Genomic DNA, 21,587 nt, shown 5'->3' on the forward strand with positions numbered 1-21,587 from the left:
TTCATTTTTAAGTGATTCTTTAAGACCCTGAAAAAGTGTAATAAAGGCCAGATGGCATAGCTCCTCAAACTTATCTCTTTTAAAACTGTACAAGCAAAGTGAATAAGCTGCCAAGATCAAATTCTCACCATCCCCGAGGCTCTACCCTTTCCCAAAGCACCACCACCAGCCAAACAGGGATGCCAACCAGGCTTAACACTACATCCTTGACAGGGAAATGCAGCTAAGAAGAGATGTCCTCCGCAGAGAAGTTGCTGCAACTACAGCTGATACAAACATGCCTCCACGTTCTCTGCATCAGTGATGGTAAAAAGAGCAATTGAAATTTTCAAATTAAATACAGCTTTCCACAATTCCTGCTCTGGCTGAGTAGGTGCCAATTTTCCACGAAAACCCTTTGCTGTGGCAGCATCAAAAGCTTAGTGAGTTGAGCTCTCTATCTCATTTCCTTTGAGCTTTATGCATATTTTTCCACAAAAATTTTATGTCCAAACATAGAACATTATAAAATACTTCTTAATAAGTCATCAGAGCAGGAATTCACTGTGTTCTGGTTCTGGAATATCAGGAAGTGTAACGGAAGGAGCTAGTGAGCTAGCCCTCTACCATGTTTTACTTTTGCAGCCACATGTTTCATACAGGGTTCTGAGTCCCATTTTCTAATGCAAGGTCTTACCATGATATTTCTGAATTATTTTATAATTCCTTCCAGTGGTAGATCATTTGAAAAGTTGGTCACTGCAATGTAATGAATTTTTGGATCCCCCAAAATTTATATATTGAAACCTTAACCCCCAATGTGATGGTATTAAGAGGTGGGGCGTTTGAGAGATAATTTGCTCATAAGGTGGAATCTTCATAAATGGGATTAGTGCCCTCATAAAAGAGACCCCAGAGAACTCTCTTGCATTCTTTCCACCATGTGAGAATATAATGAAAAATTGGCCATCTGCAGTCCTGGTGAGGACCCTGACCAGAATCTGACCATGCTGGAACACTGATCTTGGACTTCTAGCCTCCAGAGCTGTGAGAAATAAATTTCTGTTCTTTATAAGCTCTCCAAGTCTATGGCACTTTGTTATAGCAGCCTAAACTGACCAAGACAGCCATAATAATTCCTGCCATTCCTGAATACATACCCCTTGGCAATGTGACTTTATCACATTTCCTAGCAATAGATGGAGCCTATTTCCCTATATGTTGAATCTCAGCTGCCTTTGTGATAGATGATTAGAGCAACACAATGCAGTGACAGTGATGCTGCCTGACTTCTGGGACTGGGCCTCAGAGGCCATGCATTTCTGTTCCCACCCCCTTGGAATGCTGACTTGAGACCAGTATGTAAAGAAGCCACAGCTAGCCTACTGGATAGAGTACGGATGAGTCATCCCATTTGAGCCATCCAGACCAGTGAGCCAACCGTCAGAATCCACCACAAGATATGTGAGTGAACCCATCTTAGACCATCCAATCCCAGCCAAAACCACCAGATGACTGTGGTCACATGAATGACCTCAGATGAGAACCACAGAACTGCCCAGTTGAGCCTGACCTGAACTGCCCATCTTAGACCATCCAATCCCAGCCAAAACCACCAGATGACTATGGTCACATGAATGACCTCAGATGAGAACCACAGAACTGCCCAGTTGAGCCTGACCTGAACTGCTGAGCCGTAAAATACTAAACTAATAAAATGGTGTCTTAAGCCAATAAATCTGAGGGGTGGTTTGTTACACAGCAATAGCTAACTGATACACTTCCCTTATTTTTTTACCTTTTATCTGAATGGAGTTGATGTGTACAAGGGAGTGTGTGTGTGTAAAAGCTCTTCCATCAGATTTTGGTCAAATTGAGAAAAAAATGCTTGACTTTATGTCCAAAAGTACTGGAGGATGAAGGTGAACTGGGTAATTCCAAGTCGTGAACATTTCATTGAAAAGGAATCCCATAGTTAGACTCTTAGGATAGGTTGTTTAATAATAAGACCCTTCAGGTAAATTCTTTTTCAAAATAGAGTACTTTTCAATTATTCTTATATGTTTTTTGTCATTATTAGACATTTCTCTTTTTTCAGCACAACAATCTTATATCATTTTTCAATATTTCTCTTGCTAATGTTTATTAGTTTTTGCACGCTTCCCTTTCTGGTTCCCCCAGAACGTGTTTCTCTTTCTCAGCCCTGTCCTCCGTTCTTATCCCATCATTTCTGAGTCTGCAACAGGAGCCCTGGACACAGCTCTGCCGAGGTGGCCCCCTTTACCTCCACACTAAGTCTCAGTGTTCTGCACAGTCCCTCCGTCCTGCCATTTGTTTCTTTTCCCCATGAACTTCACTCTCCTCTCTGCCACCAGTAAGACAGCCCGTGCATGCTCTGACATGGACATGAGAAACCACACCACTAAGCAGCTCGGGCTGTACTTGACAGATTAGAGATTATTTTTTCTTATCTGGCTGTGTCAGGGCAGTGTTATATTTTTCTCTTTGACACTAGTGACAGGTATTCCTGTGCCATCTCAGAACCCAGAGTGTCAATGAATGCACAGAGGTGGCGCGGGGCCTTCTAGTCCAAAGCAACGCAGCCTCTGGAGCGCATCTATTTGGCAGCCTCCAGAAAATGGAGTCTCAGCAGCCCAGACACAGCCTCAAGGGGCAGCGAGGGAAACGTGGCTAAGAGGTAGGTGAAGCAAGAGGGGAGAAAGGAGAGAGAAGGTGAAGATAGATGGAGAAGAGAGAGGAAAAATATAGGGGCTTTGTCACTGATAAGAATTAACAGGGGGATACTGGCAAATCCACTCTCGGCACTTTGGCCTCTCTGATGCTGCCTGCCAGCCTGAATTGTTGTTATTAAAACACCCAGAGAAAAACAGTAGAACCAGTTCCCCAGAAATGGAAGTAAGCAGCATAATCAGGCAGAGTTTCATAAATCTATTAAATAGTTCCTTTCACTTGTCCCTTTTATTTTATTTTTAATATAATTGATATATGCAAGATAATATATAGAAGATATATGCACATTATAAATTATAATAATATATTAAATACCTACAAACATACCCCAACCCATGAGCCAGAACATTACCAGTAACTCATCTCTCCCACGTATCTCTTTCCATCCCATTCTTTTGCCTCTCCCCCTGAAATTATCACACCACTAAATTTTGCATTTTTAATTTTCTTAAAAACACAAACCATACTGCACATACACACATACACCTTCACATCGATAGGCACACATACTTCAACAGTACTGTTTAGTCGTGGTCACCTGTCAACACTGTGAAAATGACGCTGCACTGCATGTAGTATTATGGGACTTGACTTGCTGACTTTACATTATGCTTCTGAAGTTCATTCATGTCATCACAGGAGACTTTATTTCATCGTTTTTCACCACTGTGTAATATTCTGTTATGTGAACTGATCTGCCTAGTCTCCTGTTACTGGAAGATAAGGTTTTGCCATTGTGAGTAGTGTTGCTACAAATATCCTTACATGTGTGTCCTGGTGCTCAGGTGCAAGTGGGTCCCTAAAGAAAATACTTAGAGATATAGTTACAATGTATGCAAATATAAACAAGTTACGTAAGAATACATTTATAAATTAAAAAATGTTATATACTTATACATATATACATTGGAATTAATCTGTATGAAAGAGTAAAGTACTAATAATATACAAGATACTCCTAAAGAAGGAAAATATCCTTTATGTCTTACCCTATAGGATAGAAAGACTTATTATGAAACTATGGTAATTCAGACAGCGTGGTATTGGTGCAGGAGTGTATTATAGACTAATCAAACAGAATTAAGAGTCTAGAAACAGAAACCACAATACTTGGTAGGAAAGGTATTGTAGATCCTGAGAAAAGGCAGGACTAGACAATAAACAGCGTTAGAATAATTTGTTCTCCATTTGAGGACAAAAAAATTAATTGGGTGTCTACTTTGCATCATGTATAAAAATCAGTTCCAGAAAATGGACTTCCTGCAAAAGGCAAATCTTAAAACACTTTAGAAGAAAATATCTTTCTTACTCTGGGGTAGGAAAAGACTTACTAAACAAAATACAAAGATGCTAACCATACAAGAAAATATTTATAAGTCTGACTACATTAAAATTATGAACTACTGTTCACTAAAAGACATCATGTACGAAGTAAAAGTACAAGACACAAACTAAGAAAATATTTGCAAAATATATAAGTGAATATGGATTAATATGCAAAACATATAAAGAACCCTGGTCAATTAATGAAAATATGACAAAGCAACTCAATAAAAAAATGAACAGCAAGTTTGAAAAGGTATCATATGAAAATATAATCAACTTAGTTAACAATCAGGGAAATACAACTGAAGACCACAATATAATTTCATTTCACACATACTAGATTGCAAAAATTAAGAGGAAAATTGGTATCATTACTTTGGAATAAAATTTTGGCATTATTTTGTAAATATAAATATTCTCTTGAGGACTCTATAATCCAGCACTTCCACTTTTGGGTGTATATAGAGGATGGCCACCAAGTTTGGTAACACAGACAAATACATAATAACTGGTTGATTGTTATTAAGTTACCGTAAATGGTAAAATAGTAGCATGCACATTTCCAGAACCTATGGCTACACTGAATGCATCCTAGAGAAGCCTTCAGTTCTAACTAAACATGGAGATATGTAAAATCCTCCCTGTCTCAACAATGTCATTGCCCAGGCTCTTGAAAAACATACTGGTTCTTTGCTTTTGTGGATTGAAACTCCCTAGAGAATCTGATGAAATGGTTAAACCTATGTAGAATCTCTCCTGTGAAAACTCTGCAGATAAATTAAGAAGCTTCATGGCCTTCCTGAAGTCTCTCTATGGTCTCAGGGTTCTGTTCCCTGGGTTAAGAACCCTGCTCTAAGTCATTGTCTTTCTGGGGTTAGAACTTAAGGCACTGAGGGACGGCTTGGCCTCCATCCATGAACGGTGCATCTTCAGATTTGGGTTCAAGACTAGCAAATGTGTCCCTTCTTTCAGGTTAAGGGGTTAGTATTTGGGGGCTACTGAGCCTCACCCATATCTTATCCTAGTTGAAGATAGAGCAAAAGTAATTCCAGAACCAATGCCAAGGACACTTATGTCTGATGGCCCCCTGATGACACAAGAGGGAGAGCGTCCATGAAGCCCCCTCACTCCTGTGCCTCATGGACAGATGGGCAGGGGTGTCAGGCACAGCTTCTCTGCTGTGTATGTTAAGGAGCCCAAGAAGAAAATCAACACTCTTGAGGAATGCTTACAAGAATAATGTAAACAACTTCGTGTTTATAAATCCACGTTTTCTTGAGTGAGTTACCAAGGGTCCAGCAATTCTACCCAACTACAATGGATTCATAGCAACCCTCCACCTGTCTTCAGTGAAAAAGGACAGGTTTCATTTCTTCTTTGCAATTATATTCACAGCCAATTCTTAAATATTCAGATTTGCCATAATTATTAGCCATAATGATAAATGTATGAATCTAAAATTATTGAGGGCTTAGTTTGTCAGACAGATGTAGCTATTAACTGCAAAATACTACAGGAAATGTAAGTGTCACTTTAGGAGGACAAGGAGATTCTAAGGACGTGTGTTCTGGAGTCCGTGTAGCGCTGCCATTTACTACCATCTACTGACCATGTAACCTGGCGCAAGCCTCAACCTCAGCATCCTTGCATGTAAAACATGGATAAGATAGCACTCATCTCAGGCGGCGTTGTGTCAATAAATGAGATAATACACATAAAAAGCTTAGGTCTGGCACATGGGAAGAAATTTAAAAAGTGAGCTATTGTTAAAGTAAATACCCTATTCCTGATCATTTAGATTTATGTCCCTTTCTCCAAATATCCTTGATATTGTGGAATTTAATTCTTCATTAACGTAGAAACTGAAAGAATATCATTTTTATTGCTCTTTAAAAAAGAAGCATTTTGTGGATATTAATGAGTTCTTCAGACAAAATGTTATGTGCTGCAGGTGTTATTGTGATTCATTGGTGTGGCACACAGAGTGGACACATAACGTCACAGATTAAGGAAGAGTTCCCAGGTATGAAGATGAATAGAGAAATATTTCAAATACATGTCTTTTTTTAAATAGATATGTTTAAGATAATGTTTCTTAAGTCATGAAATAGGGAATGGAACTATAAAAGGTGGTTGAATTCTTCAGGAACCTTAAAAAAATAAAACAATAAAGGTTTCTCTGATTTTACTGCCAGAAGTAATATTGTTAAACTTTCCCATCTAATATGAAAGACTATTTACATCTAATTTCTTTTTTTTTTCCTTTTTGTCTTTTTTCGTGACCAGCAACAGATCGCAACCCTCGGTGTCGCGCCCGCAGCTCGCTCAGCCAGTGAGCGGCCGGTCTGTATGTGCGATCCGAACCCTCGGCGGGAGCACCACCGCACTCCCAAGCGGCGCACTGTAGCAGTACGCCACTGGGCCAGCCCAATTTACATCTAATTTCTGAAGTGATATGTTAATAAAAATTAAGTGACATAAAGTTAATAAACTTAATTAAAGACTCTTTCAAATGATCCTAGTGATCTCAGTTCCTGCAGAGCATCTGAGTCCAGCTCTAAAACCAACCTGTAGTTTGATCAGATACAGTCTTCACCTGCAGCAGACCATGGCCCACTAGCTGAGTTTCATTCGTGTCCCACAATCACTTTCCAAGGCCTTCACATTCTCATACATTTCTGATTCTGGGCTTCATGGCTTTCTGTCCACTGACTCTCTAGCATTTCAGTCCCTACATTCACTGACACTGCTGTGACACCTACTGTTCAACCCGGAACCTTGCACTGTGTTCCCCACACCCACCAGAACTAACACACCTGATGGCCTGATGGCATGCAAAATCTGACTGTCGCAGCCTTCTCCATTAGATGGCTACCCAGGATCCACTTCCTCCAAGAAGTTATTCTCACAGAGCTCAATCTGACTGTCCTGAATACTTCCTCCTGCCCAATTCATGCAACTATAAGAATATATGTGAGAATAATTGAGAGAATAAACCCAGGCATCTTTTCTTCCCCTTAAAAAATGTGAATTATTTTTTGGATGGAATTCCCAAATAAAAATTTCTCATGTCCGTGAGAACTTCTACTGGGCTAACCAAGAAACATGTGGCATGCTGGTGAATATTGATTAATTGACACAATTTTATTTTTTAGGGCTAATGTTCAACAGCCAGAAGCAAAGCAGTTTTTGGCATTAAGAATTTGACTCTGGAGCCAAAGTATTTAGTTACTAATCCTAGCTCTGTTACTTACCGCTGTGTTATTCTCTCCAAAACATAGTTGTCTCATCTGTTATGTTAAATGAAGGTAATAAAAAGCATCTACTTAATAGGATTATTTTGAGGATTAAATGAGATAATCCGTGTAAAGTACTTTTAAAAAGTCATGGTACGTATTGAGCTCTCAATAAATATTTGTTATTGTTTTTATTACCATCAATTCAACAGAAAAATACAACCAGTTGTCTCATGAAGTTTGAGTGCATCTCATACAATGAGGGTCACCAAATTATGAAAGTGTCGTTTGATCTTCATTTAAGCATGTGCCTCTCCTTCAGAAATTCTGAAATTGCATCTGGAGATTGACAGCATAAAAATACATCCTTGTTTCTTATCATACAGAACCCAAACAATTGGGCTTGCAAATACTCTTCCCTCATTTCTGCTCACAGGACAAGTGTGAAGTCACCCATTACCTCCTAGGGGCCAAATCCAATGGGTGCCAAAATTCCTCATCCCCCCTGGCCTGTCCTGTGTTATCCACTGTCGACCCTCTCTCTTCCTCATCCTTTTACTTCCCGAGCACACAATGTTGGTTTTCTTCCTGCTCAGAGGTGAGCATCTCCTCCCTGTCCTCAGATAGCACTGTCCCGGAGACCTGCCCGCCTTACTTCACACGCTTGCCCTGGGTGGTGCCATCTCTCCCAGGACTTCAACAAGCTGATGACTCCTTGACTCCACATCTGCCTTTTCTGCCACTGCTTGAGTCCAGCACCTCATTATTTCCAACCTGGCCTACGGAATTTGCTTCTTAAATAGTCCCCTGACTGCCATCTCTTCTCAATTTTAAAATTCCTCCTTCACACAGCCACCCAAATGACCTTCCTAAAGTATAAATCCGACTTTGTCATCCTCAAACTAAAATTCCTCAATGATTTCCTTTACCTTGCTAGATAAGACCCTAAAATCTTCGAGTAGACTACCCTTCTGCGCTTTAAGCAATGCCCCACATTCAGAAGGCACCCTGCAAGTTTTTGCTGCTCAGATTATATGCAATTTGAACAAAGAGCACAGTTCTCAATGTTTTCTCAGGACTCCACTGGCATTCAAATCACTTTCCATGATAAATTCTTAATTGTACTCTTAAAATTGTAGATCTCTAAGGTTCTTGCTATGCCATACTTGAAGGACAGAAAAGCCCTCCCAGAACATGCTTTGAAAAGGATCAAGTTCCCTGCATCTCTCAGGCCACAGTCTAAAGACCACTTAAGTGTCCAGACTTGGTGGGGCTCCTTGGTCCACATTCTTGTGAGGCTCCACCTCCAGGTGCTAAAATCTTTGAGTTCCTCACCTCCTTGACCATGTGAAGTATTTTCACATAATGTAGCTCAGATTTAGCAGAGCATTTAATACAAAATGTCCCTGCTTTCAGGTACATTTAGTACCTGATACCTCTTTAGTCTTCCACTGGTTCACACTAAGCACTTGGAGGAATGACTAGTATATGTTTTTAGCATTATTTTCTTGTTAGTGTTATAACAGCTGAATGTGCTAAAATCAAGGGTGGAGTTGGCTGTAACAGACAATTTAAGATATCTGCATCATCATAGTCATAGCAGCTGGACATTTGTTCTGCAGTAATCTTTGATGTATTAGATAGGATTACAAGTGAATTGGATTGGCTTCACCATTTTGGACCACATTTTGCTTTCTCCTGAGCCACAAGCTAGAGTCTACACAGATTGATTTAGGGCTCAGCAGCATAGCCAATAAAATATAATGAGAAAAAAAAGTCTGCCTTCTACAGTGAATTGACCAAAAAACCATCCCAGCATTAAACAAGTTGGCTGATATTTGGACATATCTATTTCAGACTGCTGTCTTGTAAACTTTCCTTTATAAAGAAAACCCTTGACATATAGTTGCTATTGTACACTTGTCAAATACAGGTAGGGTCCTGCAAAGAAGATAGAAAAACAATGCTATGAGCACATCTGCATTTTTTGAGGTAAAAAAGAATGCAACGTGCTAAGTGATCCACACTGCCTAAGTCAGAAGTCCAAAACCTGAAGAGAAAGTCCAGCAATCCAATTCCTATTTTATTTGAAGCCTTGTGTTTGTCAGAAGACATGTAACCCTTACAATTGAATCAAAAAAAAAATGTGTAAAGATATGATATACTGAAAAAATAGACAATTTGCCCAGCCAGCGTGAGTCCAGGAAGTGTGAGATTCCTCCTACAGATCACCAGCCCCATAGCCACCTGTCACTTACCCTATGACGATACAGGAGATGGCAGTTCCCAAGAAGGCATATGTTAAAATAGATCCTAAGTTTTGAAAAAAGTGTCTCTGGGGAGAAAAAAAAAATATTTCATAGAGTACATCAGCGTTTTTTTCCTAGTCTAACAGGAAATAAAAAAGTGTATGCATTTCACAGCCCTCCCTTCCCTCACTGTTAAGGCAGATTTTGTTTTTGGAGCTTCATTCCTGGCCTTATTGCAAATAGATTTAACTGATTTGCGTTGCAAAAGACAGGGGAAAATAGGAAAGGAACAGGAAAGAAAAACCCTCTGGAAGATGACAGGGTAGGGATGAGAGTGACAAGTGCCGGAACTGGTGGACCCGAGAGGGAGGGGACTGGGGCAGTGTCCAGGCAGAGCTCTGGGACAGTTAATAGAAGACACAGTTTTCAAGAAGTTTTGTTGTAAACGTAACCCCTTTTCATTTTCAAAAATACTATTCTAAGAGATTTAAGTTGCCTTTTGACTTTTATTGGATCTCTGACATCTCTGACGTCTACATATCAGAATGTGTTGAAACCAAACTTTAAAAAACTCCAACAATTTATTTTAACAAATCAGACACAAAATGATGCCTAGTATTGGGGCTGGGGATGAAGAATAATGGCCTGAATAAATCCAGCTTCTGAATCTTTGCAAATGTTGCTTAGGAACACTCCCTTCCAGTTCTTTAAGTGGGATCTGAGTAGCCCGAACTGACAGCAAGAGGGAGCCTGGAGCACACAGGAAAATCAGGCCTGTCATGAACCAGCTGCCGGCTGCTGGAGACGACAGGCCAGAGGGAGCAGAGCCCTAGGAACCTCCTGGGTTAGGGGTGGGCAGCAGAAAAGCAGCTGCATGGCCAGAGCCTCACTCCGCGGCACAGAGGACGCAGCGTTTAAACCGTTATGTGAATTACTAATTGACGAAATGGTCACAGTCAGGCTGTGCCTAAGCACCTGTTGTCAGGCAAGTGCATAGAAACTGCAAAACTGGACTTTCTATGAGCATCAATAGCATTCTTGAATTTTACCCTGATGGGTAAACCCAGTGTTAATTAACAAGCAAACTCTGGTTACAATCACCTGGATTAACACTGTCCAAGGGAAATATAATGTAAGCCACTTATATCATTTAAAAATTTTCTAGTAGCCACAGTAAAATAAGTTTAAAAGGTGAAATCAATTTTGATAATGTTTTGTTTAACCCAATATATCCAAGATGCTATCATTTCTACATAAAATCAATATAAAACATTATTGAGATATTTTACATTCATTTTCTTAAAAACAAAGTTTTAAATCTGATGTGTGTTTTACACTTTAAATGCATCTCCACTCAGACGAGCCACATTTCAAGGGTTCAATAGCTGCGAGTGGCTAACGGCTTGTGTACTGGACAGAGCAGGTTTAGGAGAATTCTAGAATTCTGAGCATGAGTCAGATTTGAATCTGTGTTACATAATCTAAGATAATGATATTCTTACCAAACAGGTAAGCCCACAACAGAACTGGTTTTTTATTTGTATTGGTAAAATTCTCTATTTAATGATAAAAGAAGAAAATTATCACTATATATTTACCTTCTTTAGACTATATCCTGCATGAAATATAATCGGTGGCAGTAAAACATTGAAGAAGATTTCTGGATCAAATGTCATCTGCCAGAAAGACAAAAGTATAGTTAGAAAGATGCTCCTCTGGGCCATTAAAAAGTGTGTTTTAAAAAAACAGTTCTAGTCACTTTTGCTGAGGTTGTATGAGGTACAGAACACATTATTAAATTAGTAGAGATGAAAATAGGAGAAAACACAATTTTAGAAACTCATAAATACAGTATAACTGTAAAGCAATATTTTAAATGTAAAACCTATATGCTTCCATCATCCTACAGCTAAAAACAACAAGAACAAACTCAATGAAATCTCTCTGGGAAAGAAAACCTTTTCTTTTATTTTGATTAGTTATTCACTCCTCATATTTTAAATGTTTTTTATTTTTTTCTGATCGAAGGAATTGGTAGTGCTCAATTGTTTTGGCTTTTGACGAAGATTTATTTAGTTTTCCCCAAATACTTTGGAAATTTGTTCTTCATTTTCCATATTTTATCCTGTACTAATGTTTATAATGTCTTCCAGACTCAGTGGAGATGAAAATAAAAATAAATTTTTCTAGTATTTGTTTACTGGTTTTTACTTAAATGTTAACATGATCTTGGCCAAAAACTAAGCATGAACACTTTAACTTGGTATGTGAAACGAGATGTAGCAATTCTTGAATCCAATATCTGCTGTTTGCTGCATAATCTGAAAATAAACTCATTTAATCTCTGGAATCTTCCAAGATTCATCATCTTATTTTCCTGCTTCTTTTCTAACAAAGGAGAAAACGAAGGCTTAGCGAGGTTTTGACTTGTCAAGTTCAGGAAGCTACTAAATGATGGGGTTGGGATTATAGTCCCAGGATTTTGTTTCCAAAGCTTGCCTAGGTGTCTTCTAGACTAACATGCTGCTGCCTAAGACACAGGGAAGGACTGCCTTCTATGCTACTGTCATAAATTGCTTCAGTTTTACTCTGCCCACACCGTGCTGTGTTTGAGGACATTTTTATTAGAATTGTAAACGAAGCAGGCTGCTCACTAACTGTGTGACTTTAGACAGTTCAGCTCAGTGTCATTTTCTAAAAATGAGTGCATTCTATCAAATTAGGAAAAAAATTCATTTGTTTGCAGAATAGTCACAAAGAACCTCTGTGTGCAGGCTCTGTCCTGGACATCCAGAGGCAGAGTGGCCAACACAACGACGTCCCTGCCCCTGAAGCTTCCCTGCTAGTCGCAAGGGCAGACTCGACTGACCCCCACGCTGGCCACTGACCATCCTGGGCTGCAGCTGCTCTGAAGGAAATCACCAGAGGGCTCGACTCAGCACAACAAAGAGACATTGGTAGGGGGTCAGAGAGGGCTCTCTGAGGAGGTGACATATGAGCTGAGATCCAAGAGCAGAAAAGGGCCACAACAGGAGATGAGGGGAGGGGTGAGAACTCCAGGCAGAGAGAATAACAAGTGCAAAGATCTGAGGAAAGAAACAGCTGCGTGGGTTTGAGAACCCCAAGGTCAGAGCGGCTGGGCAGAGCGACAAGAGGCCAGAGGGAGCACGAGGCTGCGGAGGGTGGTGGAGACTGGGCAGCACTTCTGCGAGAGTTCCGATGGGAAATCATTAGGCATGCACCTTACAGTCCCGATTTGGCTGCTTCTGACTTCTTTTCGTTTCCTAATCTTAAAAACATCTTTAAAGGGCACCCATTTTTCTTCAGTGAATAATGTCAAAAAGACTGCACTGATGTGGTTAAATTCCCAGGACCCTCAGTTCTCTAGGGATGGACTAAATGGCTGGTGTCATTGCTTACAAAGGTGTGTTGAATGTGATGGAGCTTATATTAAGAAATATTATCTTTTAATTCCATTTTTCCACAAACGTTTTGACGTCCTTTTGTATAATACCAAAGTATTACATTATTTATTTTCAGAAAATCAGGCTAATTCTACCAGGTTTTGTGTTTTATAATTTATTCTGGACTTTTAATATCTCTGACCTTTGGTCCTGAAATGTTGTAAAGTTATACTGGCTTTTGGAGAGAAGCATTAATGTTTTGACTTTATTTTTTAGCCCCCTAACCTCCGGCTTTTAATATATAAAAACTGAGGTTGTAAGTTAAGAGAAGAACAAATCATTTCAGCTCATGGTCTGCGTTCCTTCTGTTATGCAAGTTATCTGGAGTAGTGTCTAAGGGCAGGAACACTCAGAGCCATGAGTTCAAATCCAAAGCTCTTTGACTTGAGCAGCTATTTAACCTCCCTACACCTCAATTTCCCCATCTTTACAATGAACATAATGATGTGGTACTGAATTCTAAGGTGGGTATAAGGACTGAATTAATTAACATTTGTAAAGCTCTTGAAGCATTGTCTGACATCTAGTAAGCAGTTTATAATAAAGTATTTATCACTGAAGAAAATAAAACATGTGAATAGATATTTTCAAGTTATACTATTAGAAGAAACTGCCCTATTGTTGGGAAGACTACATAACCACATAAAATTTGAGTGAAGGTCTTAATTTTCTTTCTAAGCTTACTCTGTTTTCTAAGGTTATCAGAATCACCATTACTGGTCTATTTTTATGAGGCTTCTCTGAGAGTATCTCAATGGCATATTTGAGAGTTTTCAGCACAGAGATCATGCTTTGGAGTGGAAAAGGGATGAAGCCTGCAGCTGTGAGCATCTGAAAGAGAGAGACACAGTGGCACATCCTACTGGACAGAAAACTCCCTGCCTCAGCAGTTTTTCTGCAAAAATCGGGTTAATCACTCAACCAGAACATTTCAGTAATCAAAATGCCCCATTCCCTGAATGCAGGTTAACTAATGTGCTATTGAATTATATTTTCTGGAGCAGCCAGATGAAACTGGCAGGCTGAGAATGGCATGCAGCATACGAGGATTTATTTGTATATACAAAACAGATTTGTGTTCCTTTCAGACTTGCTGTAAGCTTAGGAACTGCTAAATCAGAGTTCTGGGAGTAACTCCAAACCCAGACGATTTCTCAGAAGTGGCTGGATCTGCTGCTGTACTAACCTCCAGATGGGAATTCCACATGTCATTTTCCTCAGACTTTGTGTTCAAATCCTGCCTTGGAGGTGAGGCTATTTTTAAGCCCAAAGAATTAAACATTTTTTTCATTATAGTATGAAGGGAAAAAAATCAAAGTGAGGGGTAAATGGGAAGATCAGAAATCTAAAGATGTTCCAGCTATAGCACTTTCATTAGTCATTTAACATAAAAATCTTACACACAAGCACTGTCCAATGAAATTTTTTGTGATGATCGAAATATTCTATAACTCTACTGAACAATGCAGTAGCCACTAACCACTTGAGATTTTGCACACTAGAACCACATGTAGCTAGTGCAACCGAGGGACTGAATTTTTAATTTTAACATCTGTGACTAGTGGCAATTGGACAGTACACTTACAGACTGTTACTAGAATTTAAAACTCTTACCATTAGATGTTCTATCATACTATTCAAGGTGTGGCTAGTTTGGAGCAATAGACCTGAGACTCTGAGATGGAAGCATTATGTATGTCTCATGAAAGCAGTAAGATTAAATATTAGGATTTGATTCTTAAAGATAATATGGGGAAGAGAAAAATGTTAATATGTTCATAAAGATACAGTAAGTTTTAAATATTATCTCATATACATACCAGTACTTTGCTAGAATGTCTCAGAAATATGTTTACAAAGATAATCAACTTGAAAACTTCCAAGAATAGAAAGGAAATGTATCAAGTTTAATTCCTAAGTTCATCAGAAGGTTATAGATACAAAATTCTGTTTGGGCCTGTGAGTCAATATGATTTATCTGGGAAGAAATATCATTGTTCTACTGAACTACTAAATAAATAAGCACTAAAATAACCGCCCTAGTGAGGGACTGTGATTTATATGGCACATTCCTTCCAAAGAGGTCTTTCTAAAACATTGTTTCATCAATTCTGACAACATTCCTGAGTGGTAGCTGGCAAATGCAATTATCTCCATTTTCCAAAGACAGGAGAAGAAATTAATGGCATGCCCAGTGTCAATCAATGTGACAGGGATACCACTGGGAATTAGATATATATGCATGGGCAAACTAAATGTGTGCTTTTCAAGGGAACTCCAGGCTGACGGAACTACTTAAAGCAAGATTTAGGAATGTTTAAGAGAAGTTGAGACTAAGAAGTAGGCTTTTGTTATTTTGGCAATTCCTTTGGAAAAGTGAAGGTGGTTAACATAATGTGTTCAATCATCTTCAACGCTTTATTCATTAAAAATTTAACAAGCCTCTTCTTGCTGCAAAGAACTTGAAGATATATGATAGTCTGATTTCAGGAAGGTTATAATCAAAGAAAAGAAGCCTCTGTACAATTGCAGTACTGTATAAGGCACTGGAATAAGGTGTCATTCAGAGTTCTCTAGGACAGAGATGCCACTCTGGGCTTGCTGACCCCACAGGAAGGCTTGATGTTGAAGCAGCATAACAGCTGGTTTTTGAAGGATGGGTGAGAATTTATCTGTCAGGCACCAGCATGCAGAATCATGCTCTTTTGCCCACCCTGGGGCAGTGGGCCAGGGTTCCCCAAGCTACAGAGGAAAATGGCAGCTTCCTGGAGTTTCAGTTATAGTTGGTAGCAAATAACTTAAAATACTTAAAATATTAAAATTAATGCAGATATATTAAAAAGTGAAATTCAAAATCTGCGTGCATTTTGAATGCAAATAGAAGACTTCAAAGAAAACTTGGCTAGGGGCAGGCAGCTTTGGGACACACCTAGGGACAGCTCAAGGGTGTGCATTTCCTTTCCGCTGCCTTAAGTTATGCTTTGGTTTGAGAAGAACTAGAGTGAGAGAAAGAAAAATAGAGTCAGAATACTTAATGAAAATACACCATTCACTAATGAGATGACTTGGGTTTGTTTACTGAACCTCTCTAAGCCTCAGTTTTTCATTTGTGCTATGAGCATGAAGATGCCTTCTTCGTAGGTTTGCTCTTAAGGATTAAATGTAGTAATGGATTTAAAGAGTTCTGCTTGGTACCTAATTCTTTTTTTCAAGAAGTGCTCACTGGACATGAATCTAAATGAAACAATGGCTTGAGAATAGGAGGCACGAGGTACACTAGGGAAATGGAAATAGAAAATGTAGGGCTCCTAAGAGATGCAAGAGGCGGTAAGACCCAACATGTGGCTACCACCTGGACTGTGAGCTTCTCTCTAATCCAGTGGAGATGGATTTAAACTATATTTATTCCAACATGAAGAAATGTCAAGATATTTTACACAAGCAGGATTAAATAATAAAATGGCTACTGGGAGTACAAATTTGTATAACACTTATAATAAGGGTAATTTGGCAATAACTATCAAAATGTAATCTGTCTATTAACATTTGGTCCAGCAACACCTCATCTGAGAATTTATCTTGTAAATATACTTGCACATGTGTGGAATGATATAAGTACAGGAGTATTCATCACAGATGAAAGAATGGAAAAACAAAGCACTGAGGATGATTGAACCACAGACTGGTTAAATAAATGGTGGCGTTATTCATAAAATGGAATAGAAAGCAACTGTTAGAAAAGCTGAGGAAGCTGTCATGAACTGATGTGGTTGCTTTCTAAAATTTATTGTCAAGTCAAAAGAGCAAGGTGCAGAACAGCATGTCTGGCAGGTCTAACAGAAACTGCAATGGGCAGATCATACCCCATTTCCTTTTTGTCCTGGCCAGACATATAGACTGCATTTCCTCATCAGGTGGGACCATATGACTGAGTTCTGGCCAATTGAATATGGACAGAAGAAGTGCACAGCACTTCCAAACCTGGTCCCTAGACCTCCACTAGATCTTCCACGCTTTCTGTCTTCCTTCCTTTGTCAGCTCATGTAGCATCCAGCAGAGGTCCCTGTATCCCCAGACCAAGCCTCTTTATTTCACCTAGCTTTTGATCTCCATCTTTCTCAGTCCTGCATCTAATTCTCTGCTAGTTAAAAAATCAGATAGGAAAAGAGATAATATTGAATGAACCTTTGAAGATTCCAACTTACCCTTTTGTATCTTTTGAACATTGAACCATGTGAATGTATTACCCAGTCAAGAAATAAGGTATTTTCCTCTTAAAAAAAAGAAAAGAGATGTCTTTTGTAGATTTTGTAGATTAGTTTGCTGGGTGAAGGGAAACCATCATCAGGCTGCAGGTCCCAGAATGAGCACAGTTAATGACAGTGTGAATGAAGGTGGCTGTGACAGAATGGAAAGAAAGAAACCAACCCAGGAAACATCCATTCATTCAACAAGTATTTACTTAAAATAAGCCAGGCATATGGCAGTGCAGATTAGCAGGGCTTGCGGATGAAATAGAAAGGTAGAAAAGAAAAACCCTGGAAGGAACCTATGTTTTGGGGCCTGGGTGAGTGACTGAGCGGATATGGCTGGGGAGGAGGCTGGCTGGGCAGCAGTGAGAGGGCTAAGAGACACTGAGGTCTTGTCGAGGCTTCTGCTCACTGGGTGTGCAGTGTCTCTGAGGCTCTTGGAAATGCGTGCTTGGTGGAAAGGCCAGAGCCCAGGAGAAATGATCCGGAATCATTAGCATGGAAGAAATGATGTGATAAGTACAGACAGGATCTCTGGAGGGTGAGCGCCATAGGAAAGAGAAGAGGACCAAAGCCAGCATTCCAGGAGGGGAAGAGGTGGCACTTCCAGGGAGAGAAGCATGAAGGAACAGTCGGGGTGTGGGGGGGAGAGGGACACTCAGTGCAACAGGAGGCTGGGGAGGAGTGAGTGGCAGAAGGAGGTGCAGCTCCTGAGGCTGCTGCCAGCTTGAGCAAACAAAACACAGGACACCAGTGAAACTGGGACTTCAGAGGAACAGCGAATACTTTTTCAGAATAATATCTTAGTACTGTTTGGGGGGCATAATTTTTCCCAATTATTCTTTATGTATCTGAAATTCCATAAATATGGAAAGAGTATTTGCACGAATGCAAACCCCAAAATGAAGCTGTGATTTTGCACCCAGCGACCAAGAGAATGGCTGGGGAGATGACTCTGCCGGCCCTACCCTGGTGGAAAATGAGTTAAAGGACTGAGGAGGAGGCCTTGAACTTCCTAATTAGGAAGAGGTTGCTGATCCTTTCTGATTGACTTCAACCAAGAAGTAGGCACAGGGGGTGAATACAAAATAAATTTTACTACATCAAAATAAAAAAAACTTCTACATGAAAAAGACACCACCAAAAATATTAAAAGTCAAAGTTAAAAAGTTTAAAGAACTAATGAGAATAGGAGAATGAAGAATGTGTTTGAAAACTAAATAAGGGGCTGGCCCTGTGGCTCACTTGGGAGAGTGCGGCGCTGGTAGTGCTGAGGCCGCGGGTTTGGATCCTATATGGGGACAGCTGGTGCACTCACTGGCTGAGCGTGGTGCAGACCACACTGTGCAAAGGGTTGCGATCCCCTTACTGGTCAAAAAAAAAGAAAACTAAATAAGCAAAATAGAATAGTAACCAGATTATATGAGAAACTAATCAATAAGAAAAAGTCATACTGGATAAAAGACATGATCAGAAAACTCACTAAAAAAATATTACAAAAGACCAGTAAACAAGGAAATTACGCTTATTTCATTAGTAATGGGAAATGCAAAGTAAGCACTAATGTGATGTCATTTATTCTTCTCACACTGCCAAAAATTAGGAATCTGTCAATACTAAGTGTTGACTGGAGTGTGGGAAAACAGTCTTATACTTGACTGTGGGTGTGTAAATTGGTGTAACCTCTGATTTCAGTTGGCTCTTCTGACATTGGTTAGTGCTTTTTGAAAGATCCAGAAGACATTTATTCTAATAAATATTTTATATCTGTTACCTGATAACTAGCCTACTTAATACTTTAAAATACTGGAAAAAGCTTTATACAGATGGGTATCAACTGAAGCATTATTTATACTAGTGAAAATTCGGAAACAACTCAAAAGTCAAGCACATTTCCATCCACTATACTGAATTTTCAAAGCCTGAGAAAAGGTTTAGGTTATGATAATAAATAAAGCAAGTTACAGTTTTAGAGACCATCTAGTTTAAACTACATTGAAAAAAAATACATGTATAAAGACTGAATGAAAATTTAGAAAAATTTACCTTGGTGGCATAGCATTATAGGATTATTTGGACTCTTTTTTTAAAAAAAGAAAAATACTTTCCTGATCTTCTAAAATAAATATCTTGTAAAGTATCACTTAGGAAGTTATACCACAAATGCAATGAACTTGCTTATGAAAACCATGTATGTTTTTAAATGAAAAAGAATTATGAGCACCTGAAATAGACTGGAACCTTTAAAAAAGATCAGGAGTTTCCTCTACGTTTTCTTCTAGTAGTTTTGTAGTTTTGGGTCTTAAATTTAGGTCTTTGATCCACTTTCAGTTAGTTTTGTGTATGGTGAGAGATAGGGGTCTAGTCTCAATCTTCTGCATGTGGAAATTCAGTTTTCCCAGCACCATTTATTGAAGAGGCTGTCCTTTCCCCACTGTATATTCTTGGCACATTTGTCAAAAATCAGTTGGCTGTAAATGTGTGGGTTTATTTCGGGGCTCTCCATTTTATTCCATTGGTCAATTCATCAGTTTTTATGCCAATACCATACTGTTTTGGCTACTATAGCTTTATAGTATATTTAGAAGTCACAAAGTGCCTCAAACTTTGTTCTTTTTATTTAAGATTGCTTTATCTATACTGGGTCTTTTGTGGTTCTATACAAATTTTAAGATCATTTTTTTCTATTTCTATGAAGAATGTCATTGGTATTTTGATAGGGAGTGTGTTGAATGTGTAGATTGCTTTGGGTAATATGGACATTTTGATAATTTTTAATTGTTCTAACCCATGAACATGGAATATCCTTCGATTTATTTGTGTCCTCTTCAATTTTTTTTACTAATGTTTTGTAGTTTTCACTGTAGGGGTCTTTCACCTCCTTGGTTAAATTTACTCCCAGGCATTTTATTTTTTTGGTAGCTATTATGAATGGTATTACTTTCCTGATTTCTTCCTTGGCTATCTTAGTACTGGAGTATAGGACATTTGTTGATTTTGTATCCTGCCACCATCTTGAATTCATTTATTAGTTCTAGTAATTTTTTGGTGGAGTCTTCAGGGTTTTCTATGTACATGATCATGTCATCTGCAAATAGGGATAGCTTGACTTCCTCCTTTCCAAATTTGGATGCCCTTTATTGCCCTCTCTTGCCTTATTACTCTGGCTAGAACTCCCAGTACTGTGTTGAATAAGAGTGGGCAGCACTTTTTTGAGTGAGGCAACAAAGGCACAGGAAACTAAAGCAAAATGCACAAATGGGACTATATCAAATTAAAAAGATTCTGTACAGCAAGAGACACTGTCAGCAAAGTGAAGAGACAACCTAAACAATGGGAGGAAGTGTCTGCAAACTACACACCAGACAAAAAGCTAATAGCCAGAATATATAAGGAACTTAACTCAACAGCAAAAACCCAAATAACCCAATTAAAAAACGGGCAAAGGACCTGAACAGACATTTATCAAAAGAAGACATACAAATGGCCAACAGGCACATGAAAAAGTGCTTAATATCACTAATCATCAGGGAAATGCAAATTAAAACCACAATGAGATATCTCACTGCAATTAAAATGGCTGTTATCAACAAGACAAAAAACAACAATTGCTGGTGAGGATGCACAGAAAAAGGAACTCTCCTACATAGCTGGTGGGAGTGTAACTTGGTACCATGGAAAACAGTATGGAGCATTCTCAGAGAACTAAAAATAGATCTACCCTATGACCCAGTGATTTCACTACTGGGTATATACCCAAAGAAAACAAAGTCAATATATTAAAAAGACATCTGCACTCCCATGTTCATTGCAGTACTATTTACAATAGTCAAGAGATGGAATCAACCTAAATGTCCATCAACGGATGAATGGATGAAAAAAACTGTGGTATACATACACAATGAGATACTACTCAACTATTTAAAAAAAAATGATATCTTATCATTTGCAGCAACATGGATGGAACTGGAAACCGTCATGTTAAGTGAAGTAAGTCAAGCACAAAAAGACAAATACTGCATAATATCACCATATGAGAAATCTAAAAAAAAAAAAAAAAAAAAGGGGTTTCCACAGAAGTAGGGATAGATCATGGTTGCCAGAGGCCAGGGGGTGGGTTGGGGAGGAGAAGTGGTGGACTAATGGGTCCAAATTATGCTGTCTACACTAAGTAAATCATTGTGGAGTATATGCATGTACTGAAACAATACACTGTACCCCACAAACATGTACAAATAAATGTTAAAATAGTTTGAATTAAAAAAAAACCCACACACAAAAAGATTAAAATAAAAAAATCAAGGGACAATAAAAGATGAAAAAATATAAGGA

The 21,587-nt window shown here is 38.9% G+C and overlaps 1 protein-coding gene across 1 annotated transcript in view; it reads right to left on the bottom strand.

The window, feature by feature from the left end:
* Nucleotides 1-21,587, bottom strand: part of SLC9A9 (solute carrier family 9, subfamily A (NHE9, cation proton antiporter 9), member 9) — a 295,459-nt gene that overhangs the window by 238,502 nt on the left and 35,370 nt on the right. Inside the window, exons 3-4 of the mRNA XM_008576256.1 lie at nt 11,140-11,217; nt 9,551-9,627 (exon numbers count right to left, since the gene is read on the bottom strand). Coding sequence (XP_008574478.1) covers nt 9,551-9,627; nt 11,140-11,217 — 155 coding nt within the window. The remainder of the gene's footprint in view (nt 1-9,550; nt 9,628-11,139; nt 11,218-21,587) is intronic.

Source organism: Galeopterus variegatus, unplaced genomic scaffold, assembly GCF_000696425.1.
Source record: "Galeopterus variegatus unplaced genomic scaffold, G_variegatus-3.0.2 Scaffold1318, whole genome shotgun sequence".
Classification (NCBI taxonomy): Eukaryota; Metazoa; Chordata; class Mammalia; order Dermoptera; family Cynocephalidae; genus Galeopterus; species Galeopterus variegatus.